The 23,113-nt window shown below is 43.6% G+C and overlaps 1 protein-coding gene across 1 annotated transcript; it reads right to left on the bottom strand.

The window, feature by feature from the left end:
* Positions 1-8,509: 8,509 nt before the first annotated feature.
* On the bottom strand, positions 8,510-23,113 carry CD83 (CD83 molecule). Its single transcript, XM_030042055.2, has 5 exons — positions 23,016-23,113; positions 22,757-22,887; positions 12,404-12,620; positions 12,187-12,290; positions 8,510-10,372 (listed from the first exon to the last, which is right to left on the bottom strand). The coding sequence occupies exons 1-5, from the start codon at positions 23,056-23,058 to the stop codon at positions 10,214-10,216; spliced, it is 654 nt and encodes a 217-aa protein (XP_029897915.1). The 5' UTR covers positions 23,059-23,113; the 3' UTR covers positions 8,510-10,213.

Consider the following 23,113-nt stretch of genomic DNA (forward strand, 5'->3'; position numbering starts at 1 on the left):
AGGAGAAAAAGGGAAACCAGAAAAGCTGCTACAGCACCAGGATGAGCACACAGCTCACCCAGGTGAGCTGTACTCAATCATTACATTATTCCATCTTTCTTTTGTCTTGCAGCGTGTCATGTTCCCATCTAATTATGATCTGACAGTGCAAATGCTTGGTATCATTTTAATATTTATTCCCATGAATAACCTCTCTAAAATGAAAGAATTAGTGTTTGCATGATCAAAGCCACTGTAAACCCTGTGTTCTCTGAGGTGGCAAGTGTGGTTTCTATTTGTTCCCTAAACTGCTTTGAACACTGTGGCCACTGCAAAAATAATGCATAACTATGAGTTTTCAATAACAATACTTAACAATTCTTTACTGATGAGAAAGGAAAATGTCTGATTCGATCACAATTTTGTTGCTTTTTTTTCTTTTTTCTTTACGAGATTGTTAAATAAGCATGAATGAAGTACAGTAGCCTGGGTTTTATTGGAGGCATAAGCATCAGACTCATTCACAAAATGCTCCCCATTATTGCGTGTAACTGAAAAACAAAAGAAAATAGTCTCTTTGGGAGTTTAACATATATTATTTCTTTTAAAGAGCTAATGTTGTGGGAGATAGGCAGCATTAATTCTGTGAATGCTCTTTTTAACTTGCATTATTTTTTTAATCATTTCAATCACTCAAGACCCAATGTTCCTAGTTAAATGTGCTTTTTTTTTTTTTTTTAATTAATGCTTACAGTCCAATGTCAGGTCGCTTTCTCTACGCATGACTTGGATACTTAGCTTTATTGCATATTGATTTACGTTATGGTGGGACCCAGCACTGTCAATCATTGTGCTAGATAGTCTACAGACTTCTGACAAAGATGATGGCCCCATCTACATGATCAGAAACAACAAAAAAGCAATAAGCAGCAGCTCTCGGGCAGGGGAGGGTGTGGGAAGGAGGGCAAGGCCAAGAGGACAAGTTCAGATGTTGTTACTGAGTTTTGCAGAAACCACTTTCCCATTTTCCCAACACACCTTCTCGTTGTCTGTTGCATACAGCTTCTTAAAAATATAAATCACTATAAAGTGATATAGAAATAAAACTAACACTGGAGAATGTGGCGGAGGACGAAGCAGGCTCTTGATGGGAATTGTATTTTATTAAATGGCCTGTGGTAGGAAAACATTTGGAAATGGCTCTTGCGGTTTCTCCTTCACTTCAGTTCCTTTGTTGTTGGGAGAAGTTGTCTCGCTGCCTTTCCAGATTTTATTGACTCGAAGGACAAATAAGCGCTGAGGTAGCAACCAGGTACGGAGCGATGGCTGGGGCACACGGAGGCCCCAGCGCACGGGCTGCGATGAAAGGGTGCGGAGGGGGCTTTTCCCTCTCCGGTGCCCGCAGGGGGTGCTGGTGGTGACGCTTCTTTCACGCCTTGGGATAGAGTAGTTCTCGTCCCCTGCCACGATGAAGCCAGGGAAGTTTCTCCTCGCCACCCTCGCGGCATCTGGGAACGGCACGGAGCGGGAGAAGGCGGGAGGAGAGAAAAGATGTTATTGAAGATCATAGGTCAGGTTCTGGGAAACTCTTTAAACTTACCCCAATTTTGTCTACTTAGCATTTCATCAAAATGCAAGCATGTTTTAAACAAATCTCTGAAGCCTGTCTCTCCAGTGAAGCCCATTACGTTTTGTGCTGCACAACTTTGATCTCGCAGAACAGTCTCTTTATATTAAGTAATAAGGCATCATTTGGTTTGCATTTCATCCATTCTTTATCACATTTACATTCAGGTAATTGCTTCCACATGCTCTTTAGTAAAAGAAAAATCCAACTGCAATTCAGGCATGTTTACGTTTATGGATGGATCAAGTATGTCAAGTGTTGATGCTTTTTTGGTTTTGGTTTTTTTTTTTTCTGAAGTGACCAATCCTCAAAGACCGCTTTGGAGGGGGGAGGAGAAGGAGAGTCAGTAATTCATGTTTCAAAATTTTCCGAAATTGTTCCCAACTGAGGTGTTTTTCAAAGCCCTAATTTACCATACACAAAGCTTTAACGCTTGCCATGCCATCCTGTTTATGTCAGGGTAGGCCGCCCATGCGTTCAGTTGTGTGTTGCTATTTAATGTGGCAAAAACTTTAACTCTTTCTATGCTAGGAGCTGTAAATAAGCGAAGCCTGTGAGTACTTCTTCAAAGTGGAACAAAGCTGTATTTTGTCTTTCCTGGGAATCTGGGGTGAATAACTCCACTTGTCTCCTGTGCTGCTAGCAGAAAGAGAAATAGTTTGCCAACTACAGCATAAATTGTGAAGCCTGAGAAAGTAGAAGTGTGAACATACTAATGCTAAAATACAGTGATTTTTATTTTAATTTTTTTTTCTTTTTTTGCATGAAAGGTATTGTTGAGAAGGAGTAGAAACAAAGTACAGGCTGTACTGGGAGATGTAGAACAGATCTGTGTTCTGCATGCTATATAAAGATTAATAAGATACACCGACAGTTGTCAGTGGAGTTGACTTTTTTTTTTCTTTTGCTAATGTTAATGGAAATGTACTAGCACAATTTACCAGAGACATTTACAGCTGTTAAGATAGAGTGAAATGGAAAGAAACTGTGAGAAGACAAACCCAGGAGATTTGACACCTGCTTAGGTGACAGGAAGCACGAACTGAGGGGAGAATCCCTTATTCTAGGGTCATTGCAAACTTTGCCAAATTTGGTTGTTCAGGAACTGTAGTAAATGTTGTAGGAGTGTTGCTTGTCTTTTTTTACTGATGTTGGGTGGGTTTTGGGGGGGCAGGGCGGAGGAGTGGTTTTTAGTTTCTCCAAGAGAAGGAGCACTTTAACTAGCCCCTCATTTAAGTAGAGAGCAGCGAGCCAGCCACAATTGCCTGGACCTTAATCCACTTGACTGTATTTGTATATTAAGTAGGACAGAGGGCCTGGCAACCCGATTTGTGTGTAGATACTGCTCTGTGCACTTAACAAAAGTGCCTCTATAGTATGCAAATCTCTCGTTTCCGCTTGGGCACCAGGCGGCCTCCAAAAAGTCCCAGACAGATCGTCTGGGTATCCTGGGCACTTAGCATAATATAGGGGCACTTCACGGTCCTTACCGTAGCCTTCCTGCTACTATCCCTAGAAAGTAAGACAGCAACAAGGAGCTCCTGAGTAACTTACGTCCTGCGAAACGCAGGTCTAGAGCGGCTTAGCTGAAGGACCTATCCTCAGGACCAGTGACTTGCAGCCTCGCAGAAAGGTCCCAGCATCTGTTCTGGGATCGCAGTTTTTAGCAAGTTAAGGGCACAGTTGCAAGCCCAAGGATGGGAGCTGTGGGAGACAGTATGGAGAAGGGGGAGCTGCCTCCCCCAGCCCAGAAAGCGGTTTGGCTCCAGCTCCATCGGCAGTGACCCTCCCGCTGAACCACCCCACCGGGCAGCAGCTCCGGAGCCCTGATGTCTGCAAGGACAAAGGTTGCATGGAGCATCCCAGTGTCAGAAATGTATCTTTGCCTTGTAAACAGAAGGCTGGCTTTTTCGCCACGGTGTGCCACAGGATAGGAATTTTTTTTTTTTTTTTTTTAATTCATATGTAAAACCCGGTGTGGCTGAGTGCTGCATGGACCAGAAAACAATAAGACTGTGTCCTTGGCTCCATGAGCCTGTGTGTGCGTGTGCAGCCACTTGCCAATTCCTGTCATGTAGTTCTGAGATCCAGGGATGGGATGCAGACAAAAATTGTCTTTATTACATGTCATGTATTATGAACACTTCCAAAATTCAAGTGCAAGATGTGTTGGAGAATATTGAGAAAAGCCAGAACACAGAGAAAGCTCTCTGATAGTGCCCCATGTATTCTTGTGCGTTTGTCTGTGAGTGAAAAGGTCAAGTTAAAAAAAAAATCAAGTTTGTTGTAAAAAATACTGCATTTTTGACCTGCATTTTTATTAGCCTTTAACCAATGGACAAGAACTAGTTGTCCATTTTTGAGGCAAAAATTGTCCATAGTTTGTTTTTCTTCTATCCCGCAGCTACTTTTCATACTGTAGTCTACAAATTTTGTATGAGATACCTTTGGTCGTCACTGGCAGAGGGCAGATGTCTTAGAGCGGTCCATTCATACTGTGATGAACATCTTGAAGAGTAGTGATAATTGTTCTCTGACCATGAAGAGTGTAGAGTCATAGGATAATTGAGGTGGGAGGGGACGTCAGGAGGTCTCTAGTCCAACCTCCTGCTCAAAGCAGGGCAAGCTGTGGGATCAGACCAGGTTGCTTAGGGCTTTGTTAGGTCTTGAAAACCCCCAAGGATGGAGACTCCGCAGCCTCTGTGAATGACCTGTTCCACTGCTTGGCTGTCCTCACAGCGAAAACGATATTTCTGTCTGAACTACTCTTGTTTCAACTCATGCTCATTGCCTTTCATCTTCCCACCGTGCATCACCGTGAAGAGCCTGGCTCTGTCCTCTTGATAACTTCCCCATAGGTACTGGGGGGGGCTGCTTTTAGGTCTCCCCAAACCCGTCTCTCCTCCAGGCTGAACAAGCCCCAGTCCCTCAGCCTCTCCTCACAGGACTAGCACCCCAGCCCTGACTGCCTTGGGGGCAGTTTTGGGGGCCCAGAGCTGGACAAGGTATCTCAGCGTGGCCTAAGGAGTGCTGACCTGAGTAGGGGGATCTACTTGATCTGCTGGCTGTGCTCCTGTTCCCAGAGCCCCAGATGCTGCTGGTCTTCCAGACTTCTTGTGCTCAACGTGTATCTGGAAGGTTATTTCAGCAGCAACGTGCTCAGCGCGCGCTCCGTTCACCTGGACACCAGCAGCCACGTCACAAGAGAGGCGCGCTAGCTGGCACTAATGAAGGGAAGGGGTTAATTTCTCCTGGCTTGTACATAACCCTACACTTCCAGCTCGGTAGATGGAAGGAATGTGATTAAATTGGTGTTGATACCAAGTCTGAGAACAGATGTGAGAGTGAATTGGCAGAGCTGGAATTCAGATGGGATGAAAATAGCAAAAGGGAGTGAGTGGAAACTGTCACACATTTGTGTTACAGGTGCTTGGTCTAGACCCCAGCATTTGCAGAGACTCCTGTATTTTTCTTCTTACCAATTCTTATTAATCCAGTTTCTTTTGTCAGCAGGGCCTTTTCCCTTAAGGTTAATGTCCAGCAGTTCAAGCGTCCTGTTCTCTCCTCTGAAGGACAACTGGGGTTAAAAGTTCCTTTCAGCTTCAAGCAGGCAACAAGGTGTAAATATTGCCAGTTTCCCCACCTCTCACGCAAGACAACACTTGAACTCATTCGCTCCCATTTGTAGATAGGGAAACTGAGGCACACAGTGTAAATGTTTTTTAAAACAACCAAACAAACCCCCCCCCCCCAACCACTAAAGGCTGTTCTTACTCCCTTCACAGAAGTAACTGAAAAATTCTGCATAGAGCAAAGCCCATGTTTGCACTGGGCTTGTGCAATTCGTGTTTCCCTTAGGACCTGTCTCTTCTCTTAGTTGTTGCCCCTTGCCTTTGATCTGTCCATGGGGTTGGGTTTATTGGTTTTGGCCGGGTTTTGGGTTTGGGGTTTTTTTTGCACTGCCTGTGACATCTGTCTTGTAACAGAGCAAACGCTTAAAATCAGCCCAGGCTGTCCATTTGCAGCGTAACAGATGCACTGGCAACTCAGCCACAGGGACGTAGCAAGCTTTTCCATCAAAGGGTGGGAAGACTCATATGGCTTGGATGTAAGATGAAGCCTTCAAAGGACCCACTGCTCCTTGCAGCAACCCATGTCGGTCTTGCCACCACCCATTCCCTTGGTGGATTTTTCAGGATTTATGTCACTGCTCTGGAGAGTTAACAGCACTCTTCTCGCAGTTTTATACAGAAGTAATATCAGATGTAGTCAGCGAAAAGCAGAGTACTGCAAACACAGGTCTTGGCAGCGAAGTGAAGAGAGAACAGACCATCAACCAAAAAAATTGGTATTGTGTTTATTTGTAACTCTTTCATCTCCCCAGCAGTTTGTTCCACAGATGACTAAGAGTTAGGGTTTCACTGATACTTACTTAAAAAGGCGGTGTGGGGAAATCACTCCCAATTTACCTTTAACTACGTAGCTGTAACATAGCGTAGAAGTGTTGTCTTCGCATACGGAGATGAGGAAAATCAATTGCAGTTCCCGAGGGGCAGACGTATTGGTCGAGAAGGTCACTAAATACTTGCAGTTGCTCAATGCACTTGGAACCAGATCCCCTCCGCGCTGCACGGCCGCTCGGCTCTGCGCTGAGAGGGGGAAGAAAGGGAATGCGTGCGCCGGGGAAACGCTCTTTATGCTCTCCAAAATGGTCTTATCAAGGGCAGAAGAAAGAAGGGAGGCAGGCGTTCGGCATGCCCCAAGAGCCAAATTCTGTTCGTATCGTTCACAGGCACATACCAAGGATTACTTCGGTCCACGTTGAATACAAGCGTGTCTGTAACTCCTGCTCAGGAGAAATAGGTTGAAAACTGTTCAGCCTTTACAGGAGATATTACTGTTGCAATGCTGTCAAGGTCACTGTCAGCCTGGGTTATCTGCTGTGTAAGTGCTAGCTGCACAAATCGGGCTTAGCTAAGGGCTATAATTCATACACTCAGCATTTTGTGGATTACGGGCTTTAGCTTTCCCTCATTGCCATTTTGGATATTCATTTAGCTCTGGTGTATGACTGTTGCAATTTCTCTTTGGGGTAATTTCCCCACGTGGTGCCGTGTTTCACCGTATATTCCTTAATCACAGGCGTACGAACTTGCTTTCTATGAGTAATTTTACGTATAATGCTTATTGTTATCTTTGAATGCAGATGGTTCACCTTTGGACAAAACAACAGAAAAATGCAGGTTACAGAGGAAAAACAAAATCAATTAAAAATTTACAAAACCCACCAGAAATATTAACAAGGAAGCTCCTGGGGTTAAGGCACCCAGAGGAGAGTCAGGAAACCTCAGATCTCTTCCCAATTCTGATCCAGACTTCTTCAGGAGCTTTCTGATTTCCAGGTGTCTTAGCTTTTATTTGTAAAACAAAGATTATAGTATTTCGCACCTCATGGATTTATTGAGATAAACTGAATTCCTGATTCTAAAATGTATTGTAAGAAAGTATTACAAGGAAGGGTTCTAGCATACACATACGCTTTTATATTATCTGACAAAACTAAAGGCATACATAATAAGAAAAGTGGTGGAAAATAAATTTTTCTGTCCAAGAAAGCAATTAATCTGTATAATCAAAACAGCCTCTCGATTGTGCAATCTACAACGGGTTCCCTTTAATAATGAAATGTTAAAGTCTAAAGAATGTGTGCATGTGCTCATCCCCTGTATGCCGGGCTAGCTGAGGCAGTAATTTTGAAATATGAATAGGTCCATATTGCAAGGAAAGGACTGTCTCTTCTGAGATACTATGTTGAAAAATGTGTAGCTCTTTCTGTAAGATTTTCAGTCAACACTCGATTTTTTTATTTTTCTTTCTTCCCTGTTAGTGCTGAAGTTGCTGTAATATATTAGCTTTTATCCTTCAGTTGTCTGGTTCTCATTTGTAATATTTCTAGTTAATGTTAGGTTTTGTCCTACAATGCCACAACAGTTTCTTTACATCCTTTACATCCCAGATGTGCAGGCACCTTCATCGCTTTAGGACATTGCCTGTTTCTCTCCAGCTCTGTGATTCAGTCAAGCATCTCGGCATCAGACTTTCTCGCTGCTGACGCCTTCTAAACTCTTTAACGCGTTTAAGTGGCCTTGAACGTGATCACTTCTACTGCACAGCTGGGCCTACAGCAAATCCTCAGAACCAACCAGCCTGAAACTTCTGAGCCTGAAATTTGACTCCCAGAGTTGTTGCCTCAGACCCCATCTTCTGTATTGCAGACAGTTTGGCTCGGGGAAAAAATAATGGGTATAGTTGCTTACACAAAGTCCCTTTTTTCATTCTGTCCTATCTGATCTGATCCTATTTATACATCTGAAGAAATAATTTTAAAAGTGTTTCAGCCTTTGCCTCTGATTAATTATCAACCCCTTTAAGTGAATTTTCCCTTCCTTCCTCTTATCCGCTCTCCTGAAAAAAATATTAATAATAATAAAAGATAAACAAAAACCTATGACTGTCAGGTGTTAAGCCTTTCTGATCAAATGGAGGAACTCAATGTACCCTAGGTACATGCTCATTTAGTTCATATTATTGCCACCTAAATGTACAGGTCACCTGTGATGGTGTGCCGTATTTAAAAGTGACCATGGGTAGACTGAAGCACCCTTGTATTTTCCTTAATGACTTGCCTGTCACTAGGGAACAGGTGGTTTAGAATGTATGTTGGAGAGAAAGTGAAATTTTGAGGAAAATTTAAATTATCTGAGTTCCTTAGAAATGCATAAAATTATCCATTGCTTAATCAATTATACACACATCCATGCCCTCTCCAGCAGAAGAAGCTGGATCAGGCATCTACATTATTTGATGCAATTATGTCAGTTGTAAAATAAAATGCAACAGATACAGAGTGTTTCTGGGTTTATTTGCCATATGTGGCACACAAAAACAAATTATAGGTTACCTCTGAATTTTTATTTGAAGTATGTTACACACATTTATATGTAAAAATCGATTATAAACAAGCAAATGTGGCATTAATTTACCATGCTCTAAGTAAATTGCATATCCCTTGTAACCATTCTTCTGGCCAGGAACCCCTTGGACTCCACCAATGGAGACATCTACCCTGCTCACAGAGGCACTACTGAGTGATGCACAGTGCTTTCCTCCCATCAGCGCTTCAAAATTAGTCAAAGGATTACAGAAGGAGCATCCTTGTCACAGCCTGGAATTCCAAACTGCGTTAAAAATCCTAAGGTTGCAGTTTAACTCTTGAAGGATTTCTTTTTTTTTTTTTTTTTTTTTTTTTAAGATGTGTTCTTAAGTGCTTGCAAATTCTCATGTTTTGGCTCAAATTCTCATGCTGTGACATAAACACCCACAGTCACTCTAGACTCCTCTTGCTTCACCTTCTGTACCTGCAGCCCAATAAGGGAGGTTCCTTGATTTCAGACTCCAGAATTGCTCTTGTTTTCTTCGGTCCAAGAGGACAAGCCTTCTCTCCCTTATATTGTGTGCCTGAGTTCAGCTTTTCTCATGTCCTTTTTTCACATATACTACACACTGTCAGCACCAAAGCGGGTGCTCATATGCCCCATCTTCTATTCCTGTATCTCACAGCTGACTTAATACATCCCAAACATATGGATAGTTGATTTCTTCCAAGCCATGGCTTTGGTCATCACTTGTGTAACTTGACTGACAGGGGTGTCGCATCCATTTGGCTTTATGTTTTCTAAACCACAAAATAAGTCATCTTTACATCTCCTTAATACCACAGGCTGCTTCATTCTTACTTCTGTTGCTTTAAGGTTAACGGTCTCGTTGAAACTTCCTATGGATTGATCTATGGATTCTTATGGAGATGCCTCTGGGAAGTAACTGATGGACCCATTGTGCAAATCCATCCCTACTTCTCTTGCAGAGATAGAAAGTTCCTCTCAGTCCAGAAAGATTTCCAGAATATTTTCTCTCTTCTTATATTTCAGCCTGTCTGTCACTCTCAGATTTAAAAATGAATGTTGATTTGATTCACCCAGGACAAGAGCATGAAGTCACCTCTTCAGCCTACTTGAACATCATGTGACAAGTCACATCCCATTTGCAGTAAAGGAACTCCATCCAAAATCAGGCTCAGAGCACGGAGCAGAAACAGCCCCGCACACTTATCTGTCCGTACTGCAGCACCTGCTGCGTTTGCTTTTGAAAGATGAGAGCTATTAGTTCAGTGAAGAGCTTAATCTCCCGGCTTTGCCCTCCCGTGGCCTCCCTATCACCTGGCCTTCATATCACAGGCACGTTCCTGCTCAGAACAAGAGGGCTGCACAGCAGAGTGAAATAAAGTTGATGCCAACTTCATAACAGCATTGCAACACCGCTGTGTAGCTGTAATGGTATTTCTTAGCTGCCTAACTCCCAAAAGTTACTGTAGTGCATGACAGTGCTTTTCGAAGGCTTGTCCAGTGCAGGCAGATCACTGACAGGCTGCCTATACTTTCAGGCTGTTCCGAAGAGGCCATATATTACTGTTTATGTCCTCTCCGTACAACTCGGCCATCCAGCTCGTGTCGTGTTTACTGATGAGCCCACGGTGCTGTCAACATCAGCTTAGACAGAACTTGAAGTAAGCTCATTTTTGCAAGTGCTGTTGCTGTTTAAATCCTGGAAAGTTGTCATTTCACGTACATTGATGAGGGTAAGCATGTGTTTCATATCTGGTCTGGTTTTTTGATAATTGGGAGACATACTCTCTTTTCTTAGACATGTCTAAAAAAGAAAGCAGAGAGGAAAGCTTAAAACCGAGAATTCCTGTGAAAGGCAATTTTTTTTTAAAGCTTGAAAGTTTTGCTTTTTCTCCTTGCTAACCATGGCTTATTAGACCTTTTTCATTTGTTTGTTACCAGAAGCACCCAGTACAAAGAAATGCTGTTGTTTCTTGCTCAATCAAGGAGCTTTATAGGACAAAAGCCTTAGTCACAAAAGGAATTTTATATTTAATTCAAGTTTTCATATGAACAGGCCTTGCATCAAGCTCTTGCAAGTGTGTTTCCACCTGCCTTCAATACAGGCCAGTGCCTGAAATTTCATCTAGTTGTCAAAGTAAAGCCCCAGTCCTGCCAACCAGTCTTAAACTTAATGTTGCTGTTGAGTTTAGTGGAGATAAGGCACAATCTCCACGAAAGGAGAGGACAAGGCAACCTGTAAGAATTTAACAGGCATTTTAAATAATGAAGCTTACTTGTGGGATCAGGGAAATATTAAATTTTGATGAAAGCTAGGTTGATACCTGAGACTGGACCTCACCCAAGAGTAAGATACACGTAATTCCACCAGAGTGGTTATCTTCACTACTTGGCTCTGCTTTTTTTTTAACTGCAACACTAAAACTGGGACTTTTTTTTTACATGTGGGAAGGAGAGGCTTCTGTGGAGATCTGAAATTCTTTCAGGACACTGAGCAGAACAGGGGCATCTGTCTCTTCTGAGTGATATCCTTGCTTTCATACTTTCATCCAAACAAATTCCTACAAGATTTATCTTGTCAAACTTTAGTCTGAATGGCACAAATTACTGGCAGGATTGTCAATCTAAAAAAGAGACAGGCATAAATTTAATTGCTCCCTGAAGATACATGAAAAGCTACATTTAGCTGCAGCTAATTAGATATTCTCCAATCAACAGTTATGATTCATCTGCCGAGGAGCAAAACAAGAAGACAAATATGAAATAGGCAGCAAAAGTTAGATTTGACCTCCCAAAACGCTGGAGGTGGTTTTGTTTTGTTTTTAATTAGAAATGCAGCCAGTGTTGCACTGTACCAAGACCTGAGGCTCATGCTGCCTTTAAGCCAGGAGGCACAGACCTCCTGGTTTTTCTGCACGAGGGGGTAACTTCACCACTATCGCAAACAAAAAATATTTTTGCTTCTGTGAACTGAGCTTCCCAAATACCTCCTCTCCCCACCTTTCCCAGAACTACCTGACAGCATTAAAGGTATGGATAAAACCCCGAGGAGGTTCTTTTCCAAGGATCTTAAAATATCTGTTTACCAAGACAGACAGAGCTTCACAAAAATGCCCGTCTGAAATGGGGTTGTCACCAATTTACAGGTATGGATACTGAGGCAAAAAATAGATGGACTTGAACTTGTCCATCATGCCACCACACAAAGCAATGCCATAGGTGAGAAAGGGATCCCAAGGGCCTGTGCCTCCATCTCAGGCAAATGCTGTTCCCAAGCACCAAAGCAGAAGAGCTGTTGATATGCCCTTGAACTGAAGAGTAGCTTCCACTCAGAGTAACTGGAAGCAGAAATGGGCAGCAGGGTGCAGGAAAATAACTGTCTGGTTTGAGTTAGATCAGGGTGCAGTGAAATTTTTTATCTCTTTGGGACTCCATCCTCTGTTTCTCGTGCACCTGAGTTTCCTCTGGCTTTGAAAATACAGTGTGAGTATTTAAAGGATTTGATCATAAATTAAGTACGAACACCAACGTCTGATTGGCTGTGTTAAGGTGGTGCTAACAGAGAAAATGAGTGCGGGGTGGGTTTTTTGTTGGTTTATGAGAAAGGGAATTACTTACACAGGTGAAAAAGATGAGCAGCAAGTAAAAAATCCCAAGACAAGTCAGCATGAAAAGCTCAGCTTTGTATTTTTTTAGTTTTTCATCTTCTATTCCGGGGCAACCTAAAATGTAAAGCAAGGTGTTACATTGTTCTGGTGTTTATAAAGTATTTTTAAACTGTTACCTTCATGAAACGCCATGTGGAGCATGAGGGAGTCAAGAGACTCTACTGTACCTGTTACTCTTAATGTGACTGTGCCACTCAGATTGTGTTCTCCACTCTGTTGCCGCAAAATGCACTTATATGTCCCGCTGTTTCGGCTGGTTGCATTTTTGATCCTCAGTGAAAAGAAGGTGTCGTTGGAGAGCTCCAGCGACCCCCCAAGTTCTTTTGGATAATGAGATTCCACATCAAGGACTTTCCATGCTATTCCTTCGCCTTCTCCAGCCATCTGGAAAACACAAATATATTTCTCATCTTGGGCAACAGTGTCAGCCTGAGTCTTAGGGGAAAGAGAGTTTTAAAGCCAGCTTATGGCTGAAAATACAGAGGCTGAAGAGAGGTGGGGGGAATCTCAAAAGCATCTAATACGTCCATGCTCACAATGCATGTGCTCATATGCACATTTTTCCTTAAATAGACACTATATTATAAATAGATACTATAGAGCTATTCTGTAATAGCTTCTTAATCTGCTTCTCCTGGACACAATCCGGGTGGAGATGTAACACGATAAAAGGCAGCGGTAGAGTTTGCTCTCAAAGTGTCTACGCAGAGGCCCCAAAAGAGTTCAAACAGAGAGAGACGGTCCACGGGGATGGAGCCGAGGCAGCACGAGGCAGCCCTACCCAGCTGCTTAGCGGTGGCTCTGGGGACCGGAGGTCCCCAGGGGAGCGTGGCAGCAGGCAGGTAGGCTCCACCGCTGCCTGCGCTCGCCCTGCCAGCACAATTTCTGCCATGCAGTGATGGGAATTAAACCCGCCTACCCGGCAGGCATGCCGCAGAGCGCGCCGGCTCTGCCAGCACGGGCTGGCATCCTCCCAGCGACCCTGCAGCCCAGAGCTCCTTGTGGGAACGCAGCCCTGGAAACTGCACTTCCCCGTGCCAGTCTCTGTGCAGCTGACCCCTGAAACCACAGTGCCTCTCCAGAGGAATGGGGGTTTCCCCCTTCCCCTCCCCTCCCCTCTTTATTGGAAGCAAAGAACAAAAAATTGCTTCAACTCCTTCAGATTCAGTTGCGTGAAGGTCACAAGCAGGTTCTGGTGCACTTGGGGAGCATTTGTATGTTGAATTTCTTAATTGTAACCAGAAGAGCTACATTCCTTGGCATTGCTGAGAGGCTGCTGGAGGAATGAAGTGTATTCCCAGAACAGTTTGTACTGCGGGGTGATAGGATGCACTGAAAATGACAATTGGCTGGAAACCACAAAGAAGAGAGAAATCACTAACTTGATTTGAAAGATGGGAGAAGGGTTTGAATTAGCCCGTGTCCATTCTTATTCATCGACATTGCTCCCTGGGATTCGAGGCAGCGTGCCTTCCATGAAGGTTTCCCGAGTAATGAATTCAGTCTTTCTGTGGACCGCCAGAGCCAGCTCATACAGTCCAAGGCTCAGCTTCTCAGCCAAACCTATCACTAATGTAAGCCAAGACTTTTTTATTATTTTATTTTAATAGACACATTTTTGGGTTGCATGTTGGTGCTTACTTTCTATCAGTATAGCTACTGCATCAGGGTATAACCATCACACTGTAAGTTATTAAAATTAACACAATTTTCTCATACTGAGGCTAGGGGTATCTGGTTTCCCTTTCATGTATTTGCATGAGGAAAGCGTACTCGGGCGTCTGGAGAGAAATATGGGCCTGATGCCCCATTATACTTTGCTACTTTTGCAGTCCTAAAATGGTGTAAAACAAGCTGCAAATTGGGGAACTTTTCAGGAACTGGGGAATCGGACTAAAGCACAAGGTTTTCATAATTGTAAAGATCCTTTCTCAGAAAGGTTTGGGGTTTTTTTAGTGCATCAACTGAAACACAGCAGTAATTCCCTGGGGCTTTCCACACTTTACCCAGCAAGAGGGAAGAAAGCACATTCTTCCTCTTAATCCCCCAGTAAATTTACCCCAGCTTCTCTTTCTTATTATGCTCAGCCCCAAGCACCTATGAGAGGAGCAGTACCTATGGTGGTTTTCAGGCTGTAGGGACTTCACTGTGCTGCAGGGATTTAGAGATTTTCGGGCCCTGCACATTGTCAAGAGATGTGGCCAGAGGAATTCCAATACCCAGGCTGGGCTCAGCTCTGGTTACAAGTGGGTCAACAGCAGTTAAGTGGAGAGAGTTGACCTCCCTCAGATCTAATATTTGCCACTCTCCCTTCCCTTACCACTCCCTTCCTTAGTGAAATTTAAAACTGCCCACAGGGCAATAAAGAGAACCAGCCTGGCTGCCCTTTGCATTGCCCTAAAATGCAAATAGGAGGTCCGAGCTACACACAGAAAATTGGTTTTGTTTTTTTCTTTTTTTTTTTTTTTTAGTTCACTGGTAGCATAAGTAATTGCTGTCTTGGGTGGTAAATGGTGCTGTGATTCTTGTGGCTGAGACCTGGGAATCGGAAAACACTTTGATCTTTCTGTATGCAATTGTAATCACCACTGCTAGTATAAGGGAGAAGTCAATTAAGTCCATGCATCCTACGCCTGACCATGCTCTTATTCCCAGTGAGATTTTTGGTAAATGATTTAACTTCTCTATTTTATGGGGACACTGAGGGATAGGGTTGATTATTGCCTCCAAAGCATTTCGAGGTGCTCAGCTGCTGTCACAAGTACAGTGACGGCGACCCTGGAGACAAGCAAGTCAAACTTTGCCTTACACAGACCCGCTCTGCATAAGGCAAAGCAGTGTCCATGAAGCTGCACTAACAACATGCCTTTCCCCAAAATAGAAGAAAAAGTTACTTTGTGGCCTCATCCGGCTCCCTCACTTGTGGAGAAACCAGTCACAATCTGGATGGGGGTCACAAACCTGTGCATTTGCGGAGGAGGAGTAACAGTTCATATGTGTGGGTTGAATTCGGGGTTTGCATGCCTCTCTTTCTCCATTAAATCTCCTCTTTACTGAAGAGCAAAGGCAGGCAAGGCAGTTCGTTGTGGTGCTGGGGTGCCCAGCAGCCTCCCTACATTTTTTAGGCTACAGAGACATCTGGTGGCATTTTTCCAGCCTCTACACACAGCACATCCATCCCTACTCAGAGGTCACAGCAACCCCTTTCACTGATGCCTGAGCCAAGCCTTTTTCCGCTGCAATCTTATCTGCTACTATGAAAAAAAATCAACCCCTCCCTTTTTAAAATCTCTAAGTAGCGAGGAAACATCTGAGCAAATTTGCAGAGTATGTCCCCATATCCCAATTGTGTAAAAGGAAGTCCATGAGATGTTCAGTAAGGTCATCATTCTGCCTCTTGCTCTATTCAAGCCAACCTCTTTTCCCCCCAAACCTAATTAAAATTATGAAAATGCCACTTTGTTTGCCACCTCCTGTGAATTACTTGGCAGACTCTCACTAGACAGATCATTTTGCAGCTCAAGCTCCTATGATAATCCAGCGCTAATTCATGCCAAATGTCCTCCAGGTGATACCACAGCCCAAGGTAAATGCTAGGGGTTTTACCTAATTAATTCCACACAAGCTTAGAGGGATCGAAGCGAATGCTGTTGGTGGCAGCAATCCACTTGTGTAGGGACCATCTTCTTCTTTAATCAGCGACAAAATATTTTCTGCCCGCATTTCGTTTGCATTTCATTTCCTTTCCGCCGTGCTGGCGAGCGAGCTGCAGCACGCCGACTCCCTCTGCTCCCCACTGCCAACAGGAGGAGGAAAGGGAGGTTTTCTTTTCCTGCTCCCATGTTTGCTGTTAATGGCTTTACCAAAATTCAAAAGGCAAATCATGATTCGTGTGGGGACCAGTAGAAATGCTACTGAATCTATTTACATAAAAAGGGTCTCGTTGCCGTGCTGGCTGCTGGGGGTTACTGAAGCAAGAATTTTGCTGGGAACAGGGACCTGCAGGCTGGCAGCAACATTCTTCCTATCTGCATAAAACTACCCATTAAGAAAATTAAACAACAAAAGAAATGTGAGTTTGTGTTTATTGTCACATATACATTTGCCAGCAGCAACGTTTGTGACAGGCTTTTTCAGAAATCAGCTGGGGGGCTAAAAGTCTGTTGTTTTCTATTATATCAATCACCTCCATAGCAATGAGAGGAAATGCTACCCCCAGGGGCTGATACTATCCAACACCTTCATTAACGACCTGGACACTGAGGCAGAGCATATGCTCAGCAAGCCTGCAGATGACACAAAGCTGGGAGGAGTGGCTGATACGCCAGAGGGTCGTGCTGCCATCCAGAGGGACCTCAACAGGCTGGGGACGTGGGCTGACAGGAGCCTCATGAAGTTCAGCAAACAGAAATGCCAAGTCCTGCGCCTGGGCAGGACCAGGCACCAGGACAGGCTGGGGCCAACCTGCTGGAAAGGCCCTGGGGGTCCTGGTGGACGCCAAGCTGACCATGAGCCGGCAATGAGCCCTTGTGGCAAAGACCACCACCAGCCTCCTGGGCGGCACTCGGCAGAGCATCTCCAGCAGGTCGAGGGAATTGATCCTTCCCCTCTGCTCAGCCCCGGTGAGATGCACCTGGAGTGCTGGGTCCAGTCCTGGGCTCCCCAGTACGAGGGAGACACGGACATGCTGGACAGAGAGTCCAGCGAAGGGCCACAAAGATGATTAATGGCTTGGAGCATCTGACATAGGAGGAGAGGCTGGGAGCCAGGACTGTTGAGCCTGGAGGAGACCAGGCTCAGGGGCATCTTATCAACATGTACCTGATTGCCAGGGGGATAAAGAAGCTAAAGCCAGACTCTTCTCAGTGGCCTCCAGAGACAAAACAGGAGGCAATGGGCACAAACTGAAATTCATAAAACTCCATTTAAATGTAAGAAAAACCTTTTTTACTGTGGGGGTGGTTGAACACTGGAATGGGCTGCTCAGAGAGGGTGGGGAGTCTCCATCCTTGGAGATGTTCAAAACCTGGCTGGACACAGCCCTGAGCAACCAGCTCTAGTTGCCTTATTTTAGTGAGTTTAATTGAAAGTTATTCTAGTTCCCAAAAGCTTGGAAATGCTTGGTCTAAAGAGGTTGAGATTTTCCCACGTGTATTCTCCAGTCAATTGACCGATTCCTGTTAAGTTTCTCCTAGCCTGGACCTTTTTGGTAAGAATAGTGGTGGTGATACAGTGGATAGTAAAATGGGATAGGTTTGATTGAAAATACTGCTGAGCTGATACATTTCTGTTCTCTGACTGGCTGAATTACGAGAAATAGGTAGAATAATTAGGCCTCCAAAATTTAAGTGCTCTTCAGCAAATATTTCTTTTTCAGAGAACCAAAAACAAGGTGTAAGAAGGAGAAGGAACACTTTTCTTGGTCCTAGCTGGCTGGGTTTTAGCTGCAGTTTTGAAAACTGCTACAGCGTTACACAATTGTGCCACTAAACAAAGGCAATTCACCCATGCTGTAGTACTTACACCCAACTAATCAATTAAAATTTAATTTTATCATGTACATGTGAGAGCAAGCAGTTGTTAAGTTAACTCGTGTTCTCTGCTCTCATTGAATCCCTTTTCTCATCGAGCTTTTCCCAGACTAAGGTGGTACGTTGGCTCCCAGGTAAATCAAAATGCCAATATAATCCACTTTTCCCATAAAAGCAAATTTTTATTTCAAACAAAATGGTTCAGGTCCAAAACTGATGTCAGTTTAAAGGTGGAATGTATTAACATTAATTTATTTTCTTCTGAGGGTGGGATGATTGTAAAAATGGTTTTGTTTAAAATTGTACCAGCAATAATGGCCAAGTTGAAATTTCTGACTGCTAAAGACATCTAAAAACTATATACAGCCAGAAGGAATTTATTTTCTGAAGCAAAATAGCTAGAATTCTGGCAATGCCCGATAGCCAACATATAATGAATCACAACTGAGCTGAAACCACTTAATAGGTGTATTTTTCAGCACAAAAGCACTTTCACATTTGATTAGTGCTGAAGGTGCATCCATATGGTTCCTATACAGTGTCATGTAGAGATACGAATGTTAAATTTGAAAAAAACAGACATAAATTGTGGGCACATGTGAGTGAACTCTAACTGTGCTTTAAAGGGGAAAGAAAAAGAAGAAAAACCAAAACCCAACCCCAAAATTACAGCAAAGGAACTGCATGTGACACATGAGCCAGCTGGAAAAGCCCTCTGACTCAGTCACACAGCCTCTTTATTGTTTTGGGGTTTTTTTTTTTAGCTAAGGGCATCCAGTGCTAGCTCATGTCAGGCAAAAGAATTGTTTTGGTCATGAAATCATTTCCACTGCTCCCTTCCTGTCTAAATCATCAATGTGTTGGAGCTACTTGGAGCTGAATAGATGTCTGAGGAGCATTTAACTGCATTTCTTTGGGTATGTTAGAAATTAGACTGAAGTAATTTAGCAACTATTTACCTATGCTAATAGGTAATAGCTATGCACATTTAGCAAAAGTAATTTCCTTGGAAGGAAGGTGTGATTAATATTAAATGTCTATAAGGTTTATTCTTATTTTGTAATATGACTTCCCCCTCTAATTCTGCCACAATTTTATATTTTTCAGGGAAGTGTTATAAAGTTAACAGACTTCTCTCCACTGAAGTACAGCCTTCTTTCCTCTTCCTCAAGATTTGTTTTAGATTAAGACTTTTCTGGCCATCACATGAACAAAATAGCGAAATATCCACTGGGACTTCATTTGTGTGTGTATAAACTTGGTTTTCAAACTGGATATAAAGTGATAATTATGAGGTTTTATGAAGTGGTTCTTATTTTCAATGTGCTACACAAAGAGAAACTGTTCAGTTTTCATTAGCCTTACGAGGCAGAAAGGTAAGTAAAGTTTCATTACCCAGGTTCTTGTTTCATAGGTGGGCCGTAGAGATTCAAACCAGTATTTCCATACACAATTCCCAGTACCTGGGTGCTTATGCAAAAATGACCTAGTTTTCAGTTCTCAGTTGGCAAACTTCCACACTGCTCATATACGGTTTTATGGCATGTAGGTTGCCCAGCAGTCCTAAAAATGACCCACACTTGAAGGGTATCATCATTATGAACTCTCTAACTTTTCCATGGCCACATAGTGAATGGGGTGAGAGCTGCACCAGGCTGGAAGAGGACTTTGTGCTCTACCTTCTCCCCAGTGTGCTAGGCCTGCCTACTTCAAGTATTTCTAAGTAAAAATCATTTAGTCTGAGCTGACTGAGTGTGGTCCTGATTCCGCACAGAACTACTTACACGTATGACTTCATGCATGCAAATAATCTAATTAGCTCCAAGGATACTGGGCGCACAACAGGTTAAACACATGCATGGCTTTTTGCAGTACGAGATATTAGCAAAAGTGAAGGAACTGTTGAATGCAATCCTTCTTTTTTACATCCAGTCGGATTTTTGGCACGAGAATATTAACTCCTTTAAACAATTATTTTTCCATACAAAACTGAAAAAGCAAGTACTTTTAAATAGCATCTTTTTTTTTTTTTTTTTAAAGCAGATCGTAACAAACTATTTAAAAGTACCCCTTAATTGGTCAGAGCATGCAGAGGTGCCAGTAGGAAGGAGGGGGTTGTTCGCTGAGCGTTCACCCTGCGCAAACAGCTGCACTTGCAGCACCGTAATGTTGTCGCCATCATTTTTTTAAAGCAGCAGAAGCAAAGGTTAATTGCTTGCATTTACTGCACAGTTCAAAGTGGCCTTATACAAAAGATTTAGCCTAACAGCTGCTTGAACTTTATAGTCTGAAATTTCATACCATTTGTTGGAATTACCTTTTAATTAGGCCTTTGGGGGTATACGTGGTGTTTATTGATTAATCCTTCAGTAGTTGTTTTTTAAATAACAGATTAATTCTCTATGTTGGGTAGCCCAGTCGTGCTCTGCCATTCCCCCACCCTCCTTTTGAAGTGTTGGGTGGGGACAGCAGCGCGCAGCCAAGAAAAGGGAGAGGGAGAAGAGTGGGAGAGGGAGAGGAGAGGGAGCTTCAAGCTGCTGCCTATTTAACTAGCCCCACAAGTAGAAGAAGTATGGCTTCTTCAGCACAAAACACTGAGCCTAAATTACTTTTTCCTGCTGAGAGTCAGGCTTTTTAGCTTTGGTGCTGTGCTTTTCCTAATATGGCTGTGACTGTGGCTTGAGCTAGCATCACCAAGAGTGGCACTAACTGCCTGTCCCCACTTCCCATCGCTCTCCTGGGATGAGTAACCAGAAGACTGCAGTACCATGGTTGGTTCCATCAGCCCCTGAGGATGGTGGCAAGAGCTGAAGGTAGCTACATTTTGTTACTTCTTGTAGTTTAGGCAGTGCCAGCAGAGAAAAAAAGCATGAGGTCCTATCATGCTGGGCACTGGAAAAACAGTCTTTTTCCGAGTGAAACGTATGAAGGAGGAGGAGCAAGGAGACCATGGAAGGAGAGGAGATTGGCAGGACATGGCAGGGGAGGTGCAGAGGCAGTCGAGACTGCTGCAAAGGGAAGCAGCACTAGCGAGGGCTGCCGAGGAAGGGGTATACACAAAAGGCATCATCAAATAACACCCTCCCTTGCATGTGCAGTCATTTTGTGCCCAGGTGGAGCTGTAAAGAGCTACGAGACAACACGGAATATGGTCTACAGGGTTTCCTTACACTCTTTCATCAGGGCAATGGCTTTTGGCTCCTGTTTGTTGCCTGGCCCTCCCAGCTGCCACTGACCTCAGAAAGACATACTTCTGGAGGATCCCCACACTTCAGTCTGATGAAACTGTTTTTGGTTTTGTTGACTTCCAACAGTGGTTTGGGGGAGAATTTTCAGGGATCCAGTCAACCTCTCTGTTTAGTACTCCCCCACGCCTAACCACTTCTGCTCAATTCCTCCAGGTCCACCAGACTGCATGGTTTGCCTGCAATGCGCTCCCTGCGCTGCCTAGATTCTGTGGGAAACATGGGGCCTTAAATAATTAGCATGTATCTGTATGGAAAATACATGTCTTTATCCAGCTTTTGAAGCAGAAAGCAAAAAAGAGTGAGTTGACACCTATCCCAGCTCTCATAGTAATCTGCAACCAAATGCATTATTCTCTCCTCTCTGTCTCCCACCCACATTTAGTTCAGCATTTTGGAAAAAGAAGGAGGCTATAGATGCTGCACTTGCTGATGGGCTGGTAGCCAGATGTTCGAAACAGCTCTTTCAGAGTTAGGCACCTTTGGGTTGCAGTTGTCATCTAGTCAGTAGGCAGATGCTCATTGTTGTACCAGCACTGACACTCAGACTGATTGCAAGTTTCAACCACAGAAACCCTATCTAATTACACTGTTTGTTGGTTTACTATAGGGAATAATTTTAAAAATATATCTGACCAAACTGCTGGGGAAGCCAAGGCTGTGGCTTTATGTTCTGGCAGAGATAAATTAATAGTTTTCGCCCACCAACAACAGGGTTTTTTCCCTTCCACTGCTCTCCCATCACATGGGAAAGTAATTAAACTCTGTAACTCACAAAATCTATTTGCAGATTGATTTTCCCCTATTACAACCAGCAACAGCAAATTGACTTAACAGGCAACCGGAGGACCACCAGGACCGACCCATGGTAAGTGGCAGTAGTGCATGTCTGGGAGTGAGGAATGAGGGAGAACAGAACCTTCCTTTTTTTCCTGTTAATTTGGCTCACACCATAAGCTGAAATTATGTGCTGAGATGCAAATACATGGTACCATACAGCAAGTCAACAGCCACTTCTTCAGCCACTGCGCAACTCTGCCTCTCTTTCTACGAGAAATTTAATCTTGAAAGTGTTGAACAGAACTTGCTGCTTATTAGCCGATTGATCCTTGTAGCCCTCCTGCAAATATGTGGTCAGCAGGGCTCTCCTGCTTTGGAGATGGGAATTCTGAACCAGCACAGCCAAGATTAGACTTTCACTTTGTGACGCAAAGAGATAACTCAGAATTTGTAGCTCTCCATCAGCATTTCTGCATACCCTGCCCTTATGTCCACCTCCCCTAGCCAAACCTTCCTAAAGAATAGCAAGTACTTGATTAGTTCTTCTATTTCAAACAAAAAATCAGCTCCTGTTTGGGGGGAGATTAACCAAGGCACAATATCACTGATGTTTCAAGGTTTAAATACCAGCTTTTGCTCTGAAGAAACATCCTGGAAAGACTCCTCTTTGGAGTGGTATATGTACATGGGGCATCACCTGAATTCTGATCCCTGGAAGCCAGCAATATTTAGATAGAAAAGCAGGCCAAGAGCAATTCAGGGATCACGCTCAAACAGTCTGTCTACATTGACATGGAAAATGCCTGTTCGCTGTGAACAGCTCAAATGCTTTCATTGCTGCCTTATCTCTGCTGCACTGAGAGGTGGATGCCTCTTCATAAAATAACCCATTTTGTACAAGACAAGCCAGTATCAAGTAGGAAAGCAAAGTAGACTGCTCAAGTAACTTAGGCTTTTTTCTTACTTTGTACCAAGATGCTGTCTGGTAGGTGATTGAGGAGTCCCAAAGAACTTTACAGGGCAGCAGCGCCTCTTCAGCACATCTCACAGCAACATCTGGGACCGCCACAGAAGCCCCACTGATCAAGCACCAAACTGCAAAGCACAGGTACACATCACCTTTAAAAGAGTTTGCCTAGGTAATCCTCCCTCTCTTCCCAAAACATATCCCCACAAAATAAATGTGAAAGACCAGAACGAAAAAGGCAAGGCTCCCCACTTACCATTGCAGAGGGTGATGAGCAGAGCGTAGACTACTGAAGACATGGCTTTTGCTGCTTCAAACCACAGAGCAGCAACAGCGTGCCTCTTCACTGGACCG

This window comes from Aquila chrysaetos, chromosome 18, assembly GCF_900496995.4.
Source record: "Aquila chrysaetos chrysaetos chromosome 18, bAquChr1.4, whole genome shotgun sequence".
NCBI classification, from domain to species: domain Eukaryota; kingdom Metazoa; phylum Chordata; class Aves; order Accipitriformes; family Accipitridae; genus Aquila; species Aquila chrysaetos.